The 15,983-nt window shown below is 40.1% G+C and overlaps 1 protein-coding gene across 3 annotated transcripts in view; it reads left to right on the top strand.

The window, feature by feature from the left end:
• Positions 1–15,983, top strand: part of CPA6 (carboxypeptidase A6) — an 87,182-nt gene that overhangs the window by 22,201 nt on the left and 48,998 nt on the right. For all 3 annotated transcript variants that reach the window (XM_069854209.1, XM_069854210.1, XM_069854211.1), the window contains exon 2: positions 11,529–11,604. In XM_069854209.1, coding sequence (XP_069710310.1) covers positions 11,529–11,604 — 76 coding nt within the window. The remainder of the gene's footprint in view (positions 1–11,528; positions 11,605–15,983) is intronic.

Here is a 15,983-nt window from a genome sequence, read left to right as displayed (position 1 = left end):
GGAGGAAAAAGGCAATAAAACTGATGGTCCTAAAGTAAGCTATCAGAGGAGGAGAATATAAAATAGCTTTGATATATTGTGTTCTATACTGTATTGGTTCTTCTACAAATATGTCACTATGTAGATGATGAAGAGAGGACTTCCAGAGGGTGATTCATATCTTCAGCAGTCTGAATAGTCTTTGAGAAGCCGATCTCCCATTATGGCCTATATAGGGTTGGGTGATCTAGCATGATGTGGAATGGACCTGGGTCTGTAAGGCAGCTATAAGACAGTTATTCAAGAGGTACTTTGCTAAGACACCTGCCTAAGGTCATTCTTGAAGTCCTTCCTATCAGCAACTCAGAATTTGTTTCTGCATCTGGTCTGTCTATGAACTCATCTTGGAAGAAAGGGACATTCTATTCGATATCTAGAAACATCATGACCCATTTATCTTCAGACTATCATGATATAACAAAATTATCCTGTCTACTCACAGCACTGTGCTAGCAGTCACAGGAGTGTTACAGTACTGCTCAGGGAAGACCTGCAGAGTTGGCCTCGTTTTCAATTGTGATGACATTTCCACAAGCTAGAGAGGTGCAGTTAATCTGAACATTATTATCTTAACCACAGCCGTACTTCACACTTTTTTGCTTAGGGTAATCATACTATGGCATCTTCCAAGGTCATAAGTTTCTTTAGGATTCCAAGTCATAGAATCATAGGATCATAGAATAACCAGGTTGGAAGAGACCCACCGGATCATCGAGTCCAACCATTCCTATCAAACACTAAACCATGCCCCTTAGCACCTCGTCCACCCGTGCCTTAAACACCTCCAGGGAAGGTGACTCAACCACCTCCCTGGGCAGCCTGTTCCAGTGCCCAGTGACCCTTTCTGTGAAGAATTTTTTCCTAATGTCCAGCCTAAACCTCCCCTGGTGGAGCTTGAGGCCATTCCCTCTTGTCCTGTCCCCTGTCACTTGGGAGAAGAGGCCAGCATCCTCCTCTCTACAACCTCCTTTCAGGTGGTTAGAGAGCAATGAGGTCTCCCCTCAGCCTCCTCTTCTCCAGGCTAAACAACCCCAGCTCTCTCAGCCGCTCCTCATAAGACCTGTTCTCCAGCCCCTTCACCAGCTTTGTTGCTCTTCTCTGGACTCATTCCAGAGCCTCAACATCCTTCTTGTGGTGAGGGGCCCACAGTATTCAAGGAGCGGTCTCACCAGTGCCGAGTACAGAGGGAGAATAACCTCCCTGGACCTGCTGGTCACGCCATTTGTGATACAAGCCAAGATGCCATTGGCCTTCTTGGCCACCTGGGCACACTGCTGGCTCATATTCAGTCGGCTGTCAACCAACACCCCCAGGTCCCTCTCCTCCAGGCAGCTTTCTAGCCAGACTTCTCCTAGTCTGTAGCACTGCACAGGGTTGTTGTGCCCCAAGTGCAGGACCCGGCATTTGGCCTTGTTAAACCTCATGCCATTGGACTCTGCCCAGCGGTCCAGCCTGTTCAGATGCCTTTGCAGAGCCTCCCTGCCCTCCAGCAGATCCACACTTCCACCCAGCTTAGTGTCATCCGCAAACTTGCTAAGGGTGCTCTCAATGCCTTCACCCAGGTCATTGATAAAGACATTGAACAGGGCTGGACCCAGCACTGAGCCCTGGGGAACCCCACTTGTCACTGGCCTCCAGCTGGATTTCACACCATTTCCCACCACTCTCTGGGCCCGGCCATCCAACCAGTTTTCCACCCAGGAGAGTGTGCGCCTGTTCAGGCCAGAGGCTGACAGTTTCCTAAGCAGAATGCTGTGAGAGACTGTGTGAAAGGCTTTACTGAAGTCCAGGAAGACCACATCCACAGCCTTTCCCTCATCCAGCAGCCGAGTCACTTTGTCATAGAAGGCGATCAGGTTAGTTTGGCAAGACCTGCCTTTTGTGAACCCATGTTGACTGGGCCTGATCACCCGGTTCTCTTGTATGTGCTTCATGATAGCACTCAAGATCACCTGCTCCATGACTTTCCCTGGCACTGAGGTCAGACTGACAGGCCTGTAGTTCCTTGGGTCCTCCCTGTGACCCTTCTTGTAGATGGGCACAACATCAGCCAGCCTCCAGTCCAGTGGGACTTCCCTAGTCTTCCAGGACTGTTGGAAGATGATGGAAAGGGGTTTAGCCAGCACATCCGCCAGCTCCTTCAATACCCTTGGATGAATCCCGTCCGGCCCCATAGACTTGTGGGTGTCTAGTTGGGCTAGCAAGGCTCTGACCACCTCCTCTTAGATTACGGGAGCCTCATTTTGCTCCTCTAGCTCCTGGGTTTTTACACAGACGAAATGACCCTCCTTACAACTAAAGACTGAGGCAAAGAAGGCATTAAGTACCTCAGCCTTTTCCTCATCCCCTGTCACTGTTGTTCCTTCTGTGTCCAATAGGGACTGTATGGTCTCCCTAGTCCTCCTTTTATTATTTATATATTTGTAGAAAGATTTTTTGTTATCTTTCACAGACTTGGCCTATGTGATTTCTAGCTGAGCCTTCCTGCCCAAACAATTATTAATGCAGTAAAGAATTAAATCCCAAGATTTTACTTCCATAATTATGCAACATGTATCTTCAATATTCTCTTTAGTCAGAACTGATTTTGTAGAGAACTGACACAACATTAATCTAATGGAGAAAAATTACTTCTTAAGCAGCTTATGAAAATGGCAAAATATAATTGCCTTAATGGCCGGTGCAGCTGCCTTACAGGAACTGTCTTCAGAGAATAAATAATTTCATTGCCACTGAAATATTTAATACCCTCCCCAAGCCTTCAGTTTGATTTTGGATTTTTAAGTAGTAGTCTGCATTTGATGTGCCTTGGTTTTCTTCAGTGCTCTATTTTCAGCGCTGGATTTTTCAGTCATAGGATAGCAGGTCAGTTTTGTGTAAGGTACTCAAGACTGTTTTGTGCCATGAGGACAAAGAAGAAAAGTATTAGTTTTAGATAATCAGGATCAAAGGAGAGTCAGATTGTGTATAGGCATATCAAGACTAAGTTCAGAGATTTAGACACATCAAATTATGCATAGCTGTTTTGTTTATATGTGTCACTTATCAGGTTCGGGGGGGGTTTTAAGCTTTTACTTATGATGCTGAAAACCAAAACCTTTTGGATCCAGCTGAATGAACAATAAAAGGTACAGCAGCCCATCTTAACAGGTAACTGGTCAGCACAAGCGTCAGTGCTACTTATCACAATGTCGTATGGGTAGTCTGCCCATTGTGCCAAGTTGGAACCTAAATTTATGGCTATAAAAGTGCATAGGAAGGATAAAATGTGGTATCCCAATGGGCTAGACAAATGCAAAGGTATTGGGAGTCTTGCACAGTCTTCATGAAAGGAGCTCCATATCCAGCAAAGCAAGGCTGGGTGGCTTCCACAACACAGCTTCTAAATACTGCTGACCTCAGGCTTTCCATGGATGCATCTGAATTGCCTTTACTGATATGTAAAATTGCTTTACCTTATAAACAGACACCCTACTCTCCCCCTCCTCTAAAAAATAACATCCAACCAAAATCCAGTGTGTTTAAAAGTTGACGTTATCAAACCAAAGGTGCTTTTTCTACGTGGCCATTGTGCTGATTTTCACAGCCTATAAAAGGAATAACGAAGAAAATATTTATGATGATCACGTTTCTTGGTTGTTGGGTTTTAATTCACTGATATACACAAATAGCTTCTAATGTTCAGATCCTGCAAGCAATTAGGTGTACTATTAATTTTAATGAAGTATAAGGTGACATGTATATTCACGTGCACGTCCTAGATTTGGTTCCACTTAAATAGCAGCATATATTTTCTAGCTTTATTCTTCTCTCTTATTTATGCTTCTGGCAAAATCTTGGTAGAAGTGCTGAAAGCAGTAAACTTTATAGCTGCTGGCCTGTGAGCAGTGAGTGTGACGGGGAGGACTGCCTGCACGCATCCGGGCTCACAGCACCAACTCTCCATGGGAGCCAGTTCCTTCCATTGGGCACATTATCACGTAATTCCTATGGTATGAGAAGCAAATGGGATAAGGTATAAAAGGATGTAAAACATGTATTTCCAAACAAAAAGGCTCAGGCAACAAGTTAGTGAGCTCGAGACTAGTTTAAATGGATGCATAAACAAAAAGACTATATGCATCAATAAAGCTGGAAAGCTGCTGTGTGAAGCAGCTGGATAGGTGTTTTCTTGTTTGTGTGCTAAAAATATTTCACCATGGAAGGTTTCTAAACCTCATCTATAAATTCATCACCATGGATAAGTGGTTCTCAAGAGATGACATGCTGTGAGTGATAAGGTTTCTCTTGGTAATACTACATCTAGCTCCAAAATGTTGTTTTGAAATTTCACGTTAACAAAATGCCTGATCTTCAGTTGAAAAGTATAAAAATATGACATTAAAAATCTATTATAGTTAGTAAAATAACATGTCATACTGCAGGCACATGCACCCCTAATTTTCCATTGCAGGTAATTGGATTGATTTCAGTAAGGAAAAACGATTCAGTAAATGTACTGCAATTTGATGTATGTGTGGTGCAGAATCAGAGCTCCACTTTTCAATGTGTAATTCTCTAAAGCTCTAGATTTTTGCAACGTGACTGATTAAAAGCCAATAATTTTTCATTAAAATTATTCCTCTCTCCTCCTGCCTCATGCTTGATTTCCATGTTCATGAAAAATGTAATTAAGCAGTTTTATTTTCATATTTATTTCAAAACAATATGTTTGAACATTGGCTTAAAGGAAACCCATTGCATAACTAAGAACGCAAAAATATTTCCAAGTTTTTCAAAACATTTTATTGCACAAAACCCGACAATGCTAAATGAAAAGTGCATTTGGTGGAATTTATACGTATTGTTTCTACATTAGGGACATGCACCTTGCATCTCTTCAGAGCGAAACAATGGTTGAATGCAGTGTGGTGTGGTCACTCGGGACTAAACTTGAAATACACCCAGGTTGTGTGTTAAACTGAGAAACACTCCCAAGTATAGCTGTAGCTTTTGTGGACAGTTTGACTTGTTGCTAGGTTTGTTTGTCTCGTTGGTCTCTTTATTCAAGGCATCTGGTAGAGAGCAAAAATGACATTGTACCGAGAATCATGGAGACCAACAGTCTGGCATTTCTAATTCAAAGAATGTATTTTACATTTTTGCTATATATACATACTTAATCCACTCCTTTCCTGCAGTGTGATTTTCAGCTGATGGGAAGATATTCTGCCATACAGATTGTTTGGAGACAAATTTTTAAATACAGTTTCATCTCAGTCTTGACCTTGACCAAGTATCCACCTTGCAGATGTGCAAGGTGTCCCCTTGCTGAAGGACTCTCCTCGTCTGCAGTGTCAGGGACATCTGCCTGGGCACAAAGTTTTGCTGCCTCACATCAGCATCGTCACCTTGTTCATTTCCCTGTGGGGTAAATAAGAGGGCTCCCTTTGAGAATCTCTGTCGTCTGTTGTACAATTTAGCGGTTAACATAATGTATACTTGTTCCTGGGTTTAATGTGTGCAGATTGACAATTGCTTCTTTGAAATAACATAGTGAGTTAATGAACAGTTCAGTGCCCAAGTCTCTGTTATCCTTATCTGAAATACAGGAATAACTGATTGTACTGTCATGGAAAAAAAAGCCTGCTGCTTTTTTCTTGCCTATCGTAGCAAGAATGAAGAGATAACTCCATTGAAATCCATGGAAGCACAGCAGCCTACTGCAGTAACACTGACGAAAGAGAAGTAGACCCAGCGTTTTCCTTACTACACTCTGTAAATTTGATGTATTTCCCAGCTTTGAAATCTATAGATCCTGTCCTCCTGGAAGACCATGGAGACGCTTGTCCTACTTGTCGTTTATTTGTACAGTGACACTAAAGGTGTTTTCCGTGACTTAAAATACAAAATCACTCTATGGAAGCAAACTAGATAACGAGGCATAGCAGAATAGTTTGGGGAAACTTAACATGCTGCAGACATTTCAATGCAACAGTGTTTCATGCCATAACATTTTTTTTTTACTCCATAAATATTTTCATCCTTCTTGCTGTAACTTGCATAAATGAATAAATACATAGAAAACACTAATGGTAAGTCCTAAATTAAAACTAAGCTCAACATCTTGACATTTACTTTTTAAAATATGTATGAGGCAATTCCTCTGATCTCTGTTTTATACACTTACAAACTCACACACTTATCAGTTATTTGTGTTTCTGTGCCAAGTACAGTAACGAATACAGACTTCCTCTCGCTAATGCTGAATGCCTTTATACATTCATGAGAGCTTGAGAATCTAGGTCTTGGGCAATCTCTTGAGCTCAATCTATCAGGAATAGCCAAATACTTCCAGAATTTGTCCCATTCAGCAACAGGAATTGCTTCATGCTTTTATCCTTCATATTCTATGCCTTGAGTTATCATTACCCACAAAAGTACAAAAAGGTTTTCTTTATCCCTAAATTATTGTAGTAAGCTATTTAATCAAGGAAGCAGATGAAATTTAATAGTTGAAATGTAAAGATCATACGTATAGGAATTTCTCTTGGGTTGAATTAAGGGCAAGAAAAAATAACAATGCAATATTAAGCTATAGGATGGCTGTGAGCTCTTTGTTATTGGACCATATGATTGAGTGTGTAGGAGTGGAGATTTTTGAAAGGAATAGCAAAGTTTACAAAGTGCTTTTGGTCCATATTCACAAGCAGGGTAGCCAGGAACAGCTACAGAGAAGAGTTACAAGGGTATCTGATGATATGATCTGCAGATATCCCATCAACCAAGATTATTCACCATCCCTGGAGGTATTTAAATGACACGTAGACAAGGTGCTCAGGGACATGGTTTAGTGGCAGGGAGGAGTGGTTGGACTCGATGATCCAAGAGTTCTTTTCATACCTAGTGATTCTATGATACTATGAAATTACTTCTCCAAGGATGGGAATTATCTTGGATTGGATTACAAACAACGAGAGGAACAGAGTACTAGAGAAGACCTGCTGTCCTAAGGTCTTCCTCTTTATTGTTAAAGGAAACCATGTACTGAATTTGACAATTTTGCACAGGCCTTCTATAAAGATTCTGTTTAAATTATATATATATATATAAATTAATACAAATTTAAGGGAAAAGCATGAGTCTTGAATATAGAAGTATAAATTTCTTCCTTTCTGTTTTTCAAAGACTGGCTTATTAATTAGTCCTTGAGAAAAATTCTTTAAGGCAAATAAATTACATACCCCGTTCAGTAGCAGTGACACAGCTGAAAATGTGCAGGTATTTGAATGAAAGATCAAGTAAAACATAGCTCATAAAAAGTAAAAAAAAAAAAAGTTTGAGTTTTTCTTAAAATTTGATTAGTAGAAGAATTTAACAGAGAAAAGGGAATGAAGCAATCAATCTTTCATCACAAATGATACCTCATGGCATATCAGGAGTTGATGAGAGACTTCCATGCTGTAGCTTTTCTCAGATGTGTCTTTCAGTGTGTAACTAGCTCCCAAACATTAATGAACCTCTTAAATGCAGCAGCTATGGCAACTTGTTCTCAAGACCTATAATCCCTCCTTCTGCCATTAGCAATGCATGCTTCTAAGTGGGGATTTATTTTCTTTCAGATTTTTTTCTGTAGGTATTTGATTTATAACATATCATTCCTCAAACTGTGTTTAAAATACTCATAAAGCCTTTGTAAACATACTTTTGCTGGACTGCATGGGAGAGGAGAGAGGTGATTAAGGTTCACATTAATCAGGAAAATAGAGCAATAAGATGGATTTTCCTCAAGGAAATGAGGAATTTCCATAAATGCACTTTGTCCCATGTGACTTCAGTGGCAAAGTTTCGTGAGAGAGAACCACTAATTCCATAGGTAAGGAAGTCATATGTGTGCTACAGAACAGTTTCATTGAATCCATCTGGTCTGTTCATAGACAAGTAGAAGTATGAAGTAAATGGAAAAAGGTAAATTAAAAGAAATAAACTAATAGATTTGAGTTACCATTGGCAGCAGGGAATATCACCCTTCCCAGGCCCATGTAGCATATTCTGTGTTTCAAAGGCAGCTGTGTAATCTTCTATACTATTCTTGAAAATATAAGGGGGTAATGAAGGAGGAAAAAAGTATTGCGTGTCAGTACTAGCCAACAGCTGGTCACTCATTTTGCTCAGACACAAAGCTGTCCCTGGGGATGCTGGTAGTCTCGCTTCTACTGTTTGCTCACCAGTCTTATCTGGTCAGTTCATTTCATGAAGCTGGTGTATTGCTCTTTGCAAAAGCTTTCAACTGTATATACAGAAAATTGAAATAATCTTACTAAGTCCTAGCTTTAAATTCCATTAGCTTAGTGGCTATCCTAATTGAAATTTAGTCCTGGTTGATGTAAAGTTCTGTATTAATTCCTACAAAATATATCACATCTTGCTGTTTGTTTAGAAATTTTTAAAAATAGACTTTAAAAAAGAAAGGGGTTTAGAGACATTATGCTTAGAAAAATAACCTTGCCTCATAAATCAGCCAAGTGCTGACAGGTGTCTGCAGGTAAGACAGTGAGAATCAATTTTCCCTAGATGTATCATCATTCACTTCTTTCTCCTCAACAATTAGACATGAGGAAGGGCAGAGGACCTCACCAGGGGTTGGTTCTGAGTGTTTGGAGTACAGCTGCCATTTGTCAGCCACATTAGTCTGTGACCTTTGTTGCTGCCTTTTAGATACTGGATATGCTGTTGGATCTCTTCCTTAAATTCATTAGGTATTGCATAGTGTTTAAGGTAGTAATTCTATTTTTTTTTTTAGTTTCAAGTGTAATTAGAAAAGCTGTAAAGCTAAAAAATAACTTTAGGACTATGGTTTTTGTCTGGTAGATATCAGGAGTAAAGCTGGATTTGATACCTGTGCTTTCTTGAAGAATGTAGAATGATTATCCACTGGCTGGCTAGCCTACAGAAGTGAATGTTAGCAGACAGGTCTCAGGAATTCAGTGTATTCCTGCCTCCTGCATGCAGAAAAAATGAAAATTCCTTGTCATAATGGCTTAACCATCTTCTCGTAAATTAGTAGTGTTACCAGATATGCTGAACTGCTTGCTTTGTGCTGCCTAGCATCAGACCCAGCCACAGCTTGAGGCATTTCCCAACTATATGTCAAGTGATCAATCTGTCACAGCACCAATATTTTCCTCTTTAAGGCAGGTCTTTCATCACGTTGGAAATGACAGAGTTCCTGAGCTAATCCAAGACAGTTTAGACTGTACCTAAGTGATATCCATTCCTTTGAAATTCCATTACAGCTGCGTAGCACATGCTTAGCTACTTATTTCATTACAGTCTGGTTTCTATATGTTGGTTTTCCCAATCCTTCCAGGAATATCCAGTGAATGTTCATTAGTTACTGCAACTTCACATGGCCTGGGAAATCATTACTTCTTTTTACCCATTTCCTTCTTAACAGCAATTTAATACTTTGAAAGAAATGAGTAATAGGAAAAAATATTACTGTTCTATGTGTGATGAATTAAAAGCATCTCTTTTCCTTGAAAAGATGCAGTAGTTGTAGTACTCCAAGAGGCTTGTTCCTTTCTGTGTAAATTCCTATATAGGAGGTTAAACTTTGCTCAAAAGTATAGTCATTTCCTCTAAAATTTTAGATCTGCCAAAGTATAACAAAGGTTCTTCAGAAATCTTCCTCCTTAGGTAAAGAGTATTTTTCAGGTAAGGTGGTAGATGAGCAGAGCAGACGGAGGTCCACTTGTCTGGGTACATCAGTGTTATTGCAGTCATAACCTGGAGTCTCACTGGACCAAAATCTTTAAGGTTGAGTTTCAGGGCTGGGACTAGTCTACAGGGAAAGCTCAGCAGGGGTGAGAACCAAAACTGGGGAGCTCAGACAGAAAGAAGGATCAGAGGCTAACAAAGGGGAGCAGATGTTGACTGGAAAGAAAAGACTAAAGAAGAATGGGGGAAGGGAAAAGGATTGCCAGAAAGAGGTGGAATGAAACATTTCAGAATTCAGTATTTATTAGTATTACGGAATCAAACAACCAGTGTATTATTCTCAATGCAATAGTGATGATATGAAAAGGTCATTGGGCACTGGAACAGGCTGCTCTGGGAGGTGGTTGAGTCACCTTCCCTGGAGGTGTTTAAAAGACAGGTGGATTAGGTGCTGAGGGGCATGGTTTAGTGATTGATGGGAATGGTTTGACTCGATGATCCTGTGGGTCTTTTCCAACCTAGTGATTCTGTGATTCTGTGATATTTGATGCTTTCCATTAAGGATTCTTGCAAAAAAGATGAGTCCTACCAGAGCTGCAGCTGCAGTACGCCAAAGGCAAGACCCACTGCCTGCTTGCTGAAAACAGAAGCTTGGGAGCTTTCCTAAAACAGTGAGCCCAGTGAAGGCATGCTCACCAGTGTTGCTTCTAGTTAATCACATGTCTTCTGAGCAGACTCAGAAGCTTCAGAAAGGTTACAGAGTTCACAATATATTGAAGTAACAAACTTCCTCTCAATGTGAAGGGAAGTTCTACTGCATAAAATTCCCAGATAATCAGGAAAATGGAGGTATTGAAGTTTTTTTAAAGGAGGTTCTGGCTAGTGGACAGAGCTGTAGAAATAAAGATATGCATTACTATGCATATGAGCCAATGATATGCTCCAAGGGCTCTTGGAAGAGGAGAAGTACTGATTACCAAAAGTACAAAATAAAACATTCAAAATGCAGGAAAATTACGGAATTAGCACCAGCCACGTAAATTGTATCAGCTGTCTTGCGTAAGGATCATGATGATGATGTTGATTTAGCTGCATGATAACCCCTTGTATTTTCTGTGGTCTCCAGTTTCCTGTAGTTCATGACACAGATGGTGGTCATTGAATGGACAGCTATTCAGTGTCTTGTTTCCTTTTTGCAAAGTTATGTTTGTTGAGATCTGCTAAAGAAAGTGCATAAAATGAACTGCTGTTATCTAGAACTTTCTGAGCCTGTATTGCTGTTTGCTTCAGAAAAATTCTGCAAGCTTTATCGGATAAAGAAAAAGATATGGCCCTGATATGAAGGCAGCCTCTCTTCTAAAGTCAAATCCGCCCTTTAATGCATGAGAACACTGCACTCTTCAAAGCCCATTGAATGTTTAAACATATAAAAGTAATGTACCTTACCTAGTCTTGTCTTCAGAAACAAATTATCTGTTTTGGAAAAAAAGTTGTTTCGATCTGAGGTTTGGAAGATGTTAGCCTGAATGGTTTAAATTAGAAGTAATGAACAAAAGCATATGCATAGAAATGAAGGGTCAAGCTGACACCCTGATCTGTAAAGAGGAAATAACTTCTATGGAAGCGTATCATCCAGAGAGCAAGTTCAGAAGCAGAGCTCCAGTTCACCTGACATTTTGAAGATGCTGAAAAAGAGTACAAAGTACAGTAGCTGTCTGAACCTCTTTACTGTTGCATTGTGCTGATGCAAAGAGCCTTAAATGGTCAATTCGATGTTCTGCTGTTGGCAGGGATAAAGTCATACGAGTTGTTCCTGAGAGTGAGAGGGAAACGCGGATCTTGAAGGCTGCATTTAACAGGCTCAAGGTGAGTTTGATTATTTTCATCTTCTTTTTCTGATCTTTTTTGGAGACCAGTGAGTTAATTGACATGCCTTTGCTTCAGGTTCTCTTATACCCTAGAAAGCAGCCTTTGTCATTAAATTTCTTATTTCCCAATAAAATAATGTAGGAATTAGATTCATCATGCCTGAAAATTTTAACAGGAAACACTTACTGCTTTATAATAATATAGGTGCCACACTTGCTAATTTACTTTATTTGCTCTTCCAATTCTTGCTAGCATACATAGTTGCATGCTTCATTATCTAGCTGATGGTTTTATTTAAAACACGGAGTTGATTCAAGCTGTGAACACACAGATGAAAAAGAAAAGGGAACTGCTTCAGTCTGAGAATCTCTCTGTGGCAGAATAGTTTTCTAGAGGCAGTTGAGAGAGTGTCTGTGAGACTCACTAGCAAGCCAGATAGCCTTTTCCTGCAGATATAATTGAAGAGCAGAGTGCTCTGCAGCATGTTACTTTGTTAGCATGGATAACGAAGGCACAGGCAATCGTTCCACAACAGTGTGGCCATAATCTCAGAGGATAAAGGAGAATACCCATAAGCCAGGCCTTTGGCACAGAAAGGACTGCACCACACGCATGCACTGATCTCAGGCACTGGGGTAGAGACTGACAACATCTGACATTAATACTCTCCAAAACACAGCCTAAACAAAGAACCAGCGAGGTAAGAACTTGATTGCTATGTTGAGTTTGTTTCAGGAGCTGAACACAAGTCCCAGGTTCTGCTTCTTCACTTGTGTTAGCTCATTCTCTGCTTGAGCCCCGGCAGGCAACAGTTGACTTCTCCCTGTACCTATAAGGAGTTTAATGGACAGCCTTACAGGCAGCACAAACACAAGCTAAAGTCTTTTGGCACCATGAACTCAAGCCTCTGTTTATCTCTGGCTGATAAGAGCTATATGGGTATATACAAAAAAAAAGACAGTCCTGTGACATAAAGTTTTGGGTCACAGCAGAACACCAGTGGTACCAAAACATTGGGAGAACGTGCAAAACCTCTGGGCTGCTCACCAGCAAGCTATTAGGCAGTCTGCGATGTACCTCTGTCTCCTTTGTTGAAACCTCATGTAAATGATTGTGTTCTCACTGAGGCAAAAAATGAAGGTCCATATCATTTTCTAGTCCAGTAGTTAACATCTGGGATACATATAAATAAAATCTCAGTCAGCATACCAAATCAAACATATTTAAAATCTTAGAAGAGTTCTTACACCCTCCTGAAAAGCATTGAGTATTTCAGTTATGACAAAGCTTTCTTGCTACCATTTTTAAGAAAGTGGACAGAGTTACCTTAGGCACTTCAGCCCAGGAGAAGGTTTACTGCTGTGAATACTCTGGCGGTCAAGACTTCGATGCCTTCCTGTCTTAAGTAGAAAGGATGAGGCACCCTTCATCACCTCTGTGTTTCTTAATTGTATGATCCTTTAGTTCTCCACTCATGATGTTATCTTTTGTAAATCCCATTCTCAAGATATCCAATGTGTGTGCATGTTTCATGAGGAATTTCGTTGTTCAACAGAGGCTGTATCTCGATGCTGTGTATTATAGCACTTTGTAATGCCCAGCTCTCGTAAAGAATATTGTCTTGTGTTTCTTTCTGTAGTTCTTACTAAAGACCTGACCTTCAGCTGTGAATGTTACTGTAATACCCCCAAAAGTATAATTGTTTAACCCCCAACTAGGAAAAAAAATCTAACCATAAACCTGAGAAAAACATGTGGAAGCTGGTTTTTGCATTAATTTCTTCCCCGTGGATGTTGGAACATAAAAAGGGAGCACATGTGTTTTTTTCCGTTCTCCTCATATTGCAAACCTTGAGAAGCAAAAGGGTTACTCACCTTCCAGCAACTGTTTCTCATTACAGAGCTCCCTTAGGCTCCCATAGATTCCTTCACCCAGTTCCATCAAAGTGGGAGCAGCAGAAATTTAAATAATTGCATGCTGTAACTATGAGACCAGAATAATAAAATTTTGGCAAACTGCATTGGCATCTGACTAGTTAATTAGAAAGTGATTGATTTTGATGAGGTAGTAAGCAGAGGAGTTTGAAGGGAAGATTCAAAAAAAAAAAGCATTGACACCCAGTTTCATGAAAACAGGCTGGGTTTGGCTGGTTTTCAGGTCTTGGGGCTCTCCCATCTGCAACTGCTTCACTGCCCATCTACGTGGGGTCAGACAGAAAGAGACACCTGGGAGGCTAACAAGTAATGGATGTGTTTAACATTAACTTATCGTTATATCCCCCACTCTACGCGCAAAAAAAAAAATAAAATCTTAAGTTATTCAGTCATGGTGAAGTGGATCGACAATGGCATTTCTCAGAAGTGCCAAATACTCACAGTACCAGCCAAAGTCAGTAGCAGCTGCAAGTCATCAGCCCCTCTGAAGAACTATGTATTTAGAATTGTGCAAGCTTTAAGTCTCAATGTCAGTCTTTCCTATCCTTCCCCTCTCCCCAAGCTTCCAGAGTTGGAAACTCAACCAACAGTGGACTTAATATTCAATTTTTCAAACATGAGTCTTCCAGCACAATGCTGATAATGTGCTGAGAAGAAAACAGAAGATGGCACCCCCCAAAAAACCCAATAGTGCAAAAAAGAAGCTACAAACAAAGCCCAGATATAGTCCTGTCTTGACACAGTATACCTGACAAACAACAGAGATGTGAACAGAGGGATCAAAAGGGATACACAAATTGCTATAATTACAAGTAGTGGGCTTTGGATTTTAATATTTTAGAATCAGAAAACCAGAAATGGTTGAAGTCACATCTCCTTTGAACACATTTTAGTTTGAGCAGTAAATTAATACCAATCTGTTATATTACTCACATGTTCTGTTCCTCAAGGGAAAAAATAAAAATGGAACCAGGATCCTTTCAAGACACGACAGTTTTGTACCTAAATAACCATTAAATAGCACCAATTTCAATTTTTTTTTTTCAGATAAAATATTCTGTGTTTAACTGCAAGTAGTTGTCTGTTGAAGAATGTTAATGTTCTATCTAAAGCTATTCCAAGACTTCAACTGAACCTGAGTTCAGGTGGTCTGACAGTATTCTCCACCACTGCCAGGATTAGAAGAACAAGAAAAGCCTGTGCAAATAAAAGTTCTGTCACTTACCGGAGTGAGAAGGATGTGCACTTAGGTTCAAATTCAGATGTATGTTTCTCTACTCTGTCAAGCTGTCTATTAGAGATGAGGTATGTTTCAAAGGTACCAAAAGTTATGCTGTCTAGTGATGTCAGGATTAGTCCCCATTAGTCAACCCAAAGAAACACAGAAATTATAGTGCAAAAATCAAATTTGAGGACTACAGTCTGCCCCCAGCATAATCCATGCACAACTTAAATATTTGTTTTGAATAAATTTCTAGGAGAGTGCAAACACAGAGTAGATTCTGCACAAATGGATTATATTGTCACTGCAGGATTTCCTTGCATACGACAGATCACCTGTGCTGGCAAGGGAAAGAGGAGATAATCCCTACCATCTTAGGCTCCCTCCTCACTGTGACTGGTGCAGGGAGCTTCACTGTAAACTCGTGCCATCCTGTGTTTATTCCAGCCATTTACTTCTGCCTTTAAAACCTACGCTTGTAACACATAGACAATTAGCCTTTGCCTCCAGTCTATCTTTCATAATCCAAAGAATTAAAAGAAAACTCATCTCTGACAGTTCAAATGATCATATCCATCAGAAGGCCTTTATAATGAGGGAGTCTGAGAAAATTATCCTAGTGGTCTAATTATAAAACAGTGTATTTCAGTGTCAGGCAGAGAATAAAGCAAATGCAAAGATACCCCTTCTTATTACCCACTGGACAAAGAGAAAACAATCAGAAGAAAATAAACAGGCACTTAAAAGATTGGCAATGTATCTTTTCACTTCTTTTGGTTTATATGCCTGTTTCTTAATGACTGCCATTATCACTGATGTTTCCTGAGTAGATTTTGACATTTACAGTCTTGTTCTGCCTGCTGTCTTTCCATGGCTTGGTAAACTACACATACCTGCTCAACATCCAGGGACACCGTATTTCTTGGTAATAATACAAAGCAAGTCTGCTGCTGACAGATTTGCTTAAAGAAAAACCTATGGCAACTTACATTTTTAAAAAGTCCAATGTGGGAAGCGGTGGGGTGCGATCTGCTACATCCTTCTAGAATTAAACACTCTTGTTTGGCTCACCTGATTTGGGGAAAAAAGAAACAGCAGGGCAATGGGGAAAGAAGTGGGGAGAGCTTTGCCTTCTGCCATGCTGAAGCCAGTGCCATAGAAATCAGTAGGCTGTCGGGTCATAGAATGATAGAATAAGGTTGGAAAAAACCTCTGAGATC

Source organism: Phaenicophaeus curvirostris, chromosome 3 (assembly GCF_032191515.1).
Source record: "Phaenicophaeus curvirostris isolate KB17595 chromosome 3, BPBGC_Pcur_1.0, whole genome shotgun sequence".
Classification (NCBI taxonomy): Eukaryota; Metazoa; Chordata; class Aves; order Cuculiformes; family Cuculidae; genus Phaenicophaeus; species Phaenicophaeus curvirostris.
The sequence above is the reverse complement of the archived record's forward strand: the minus strand, read 5'-3'. Positions and strand labels throughout refer to the sequence as shown.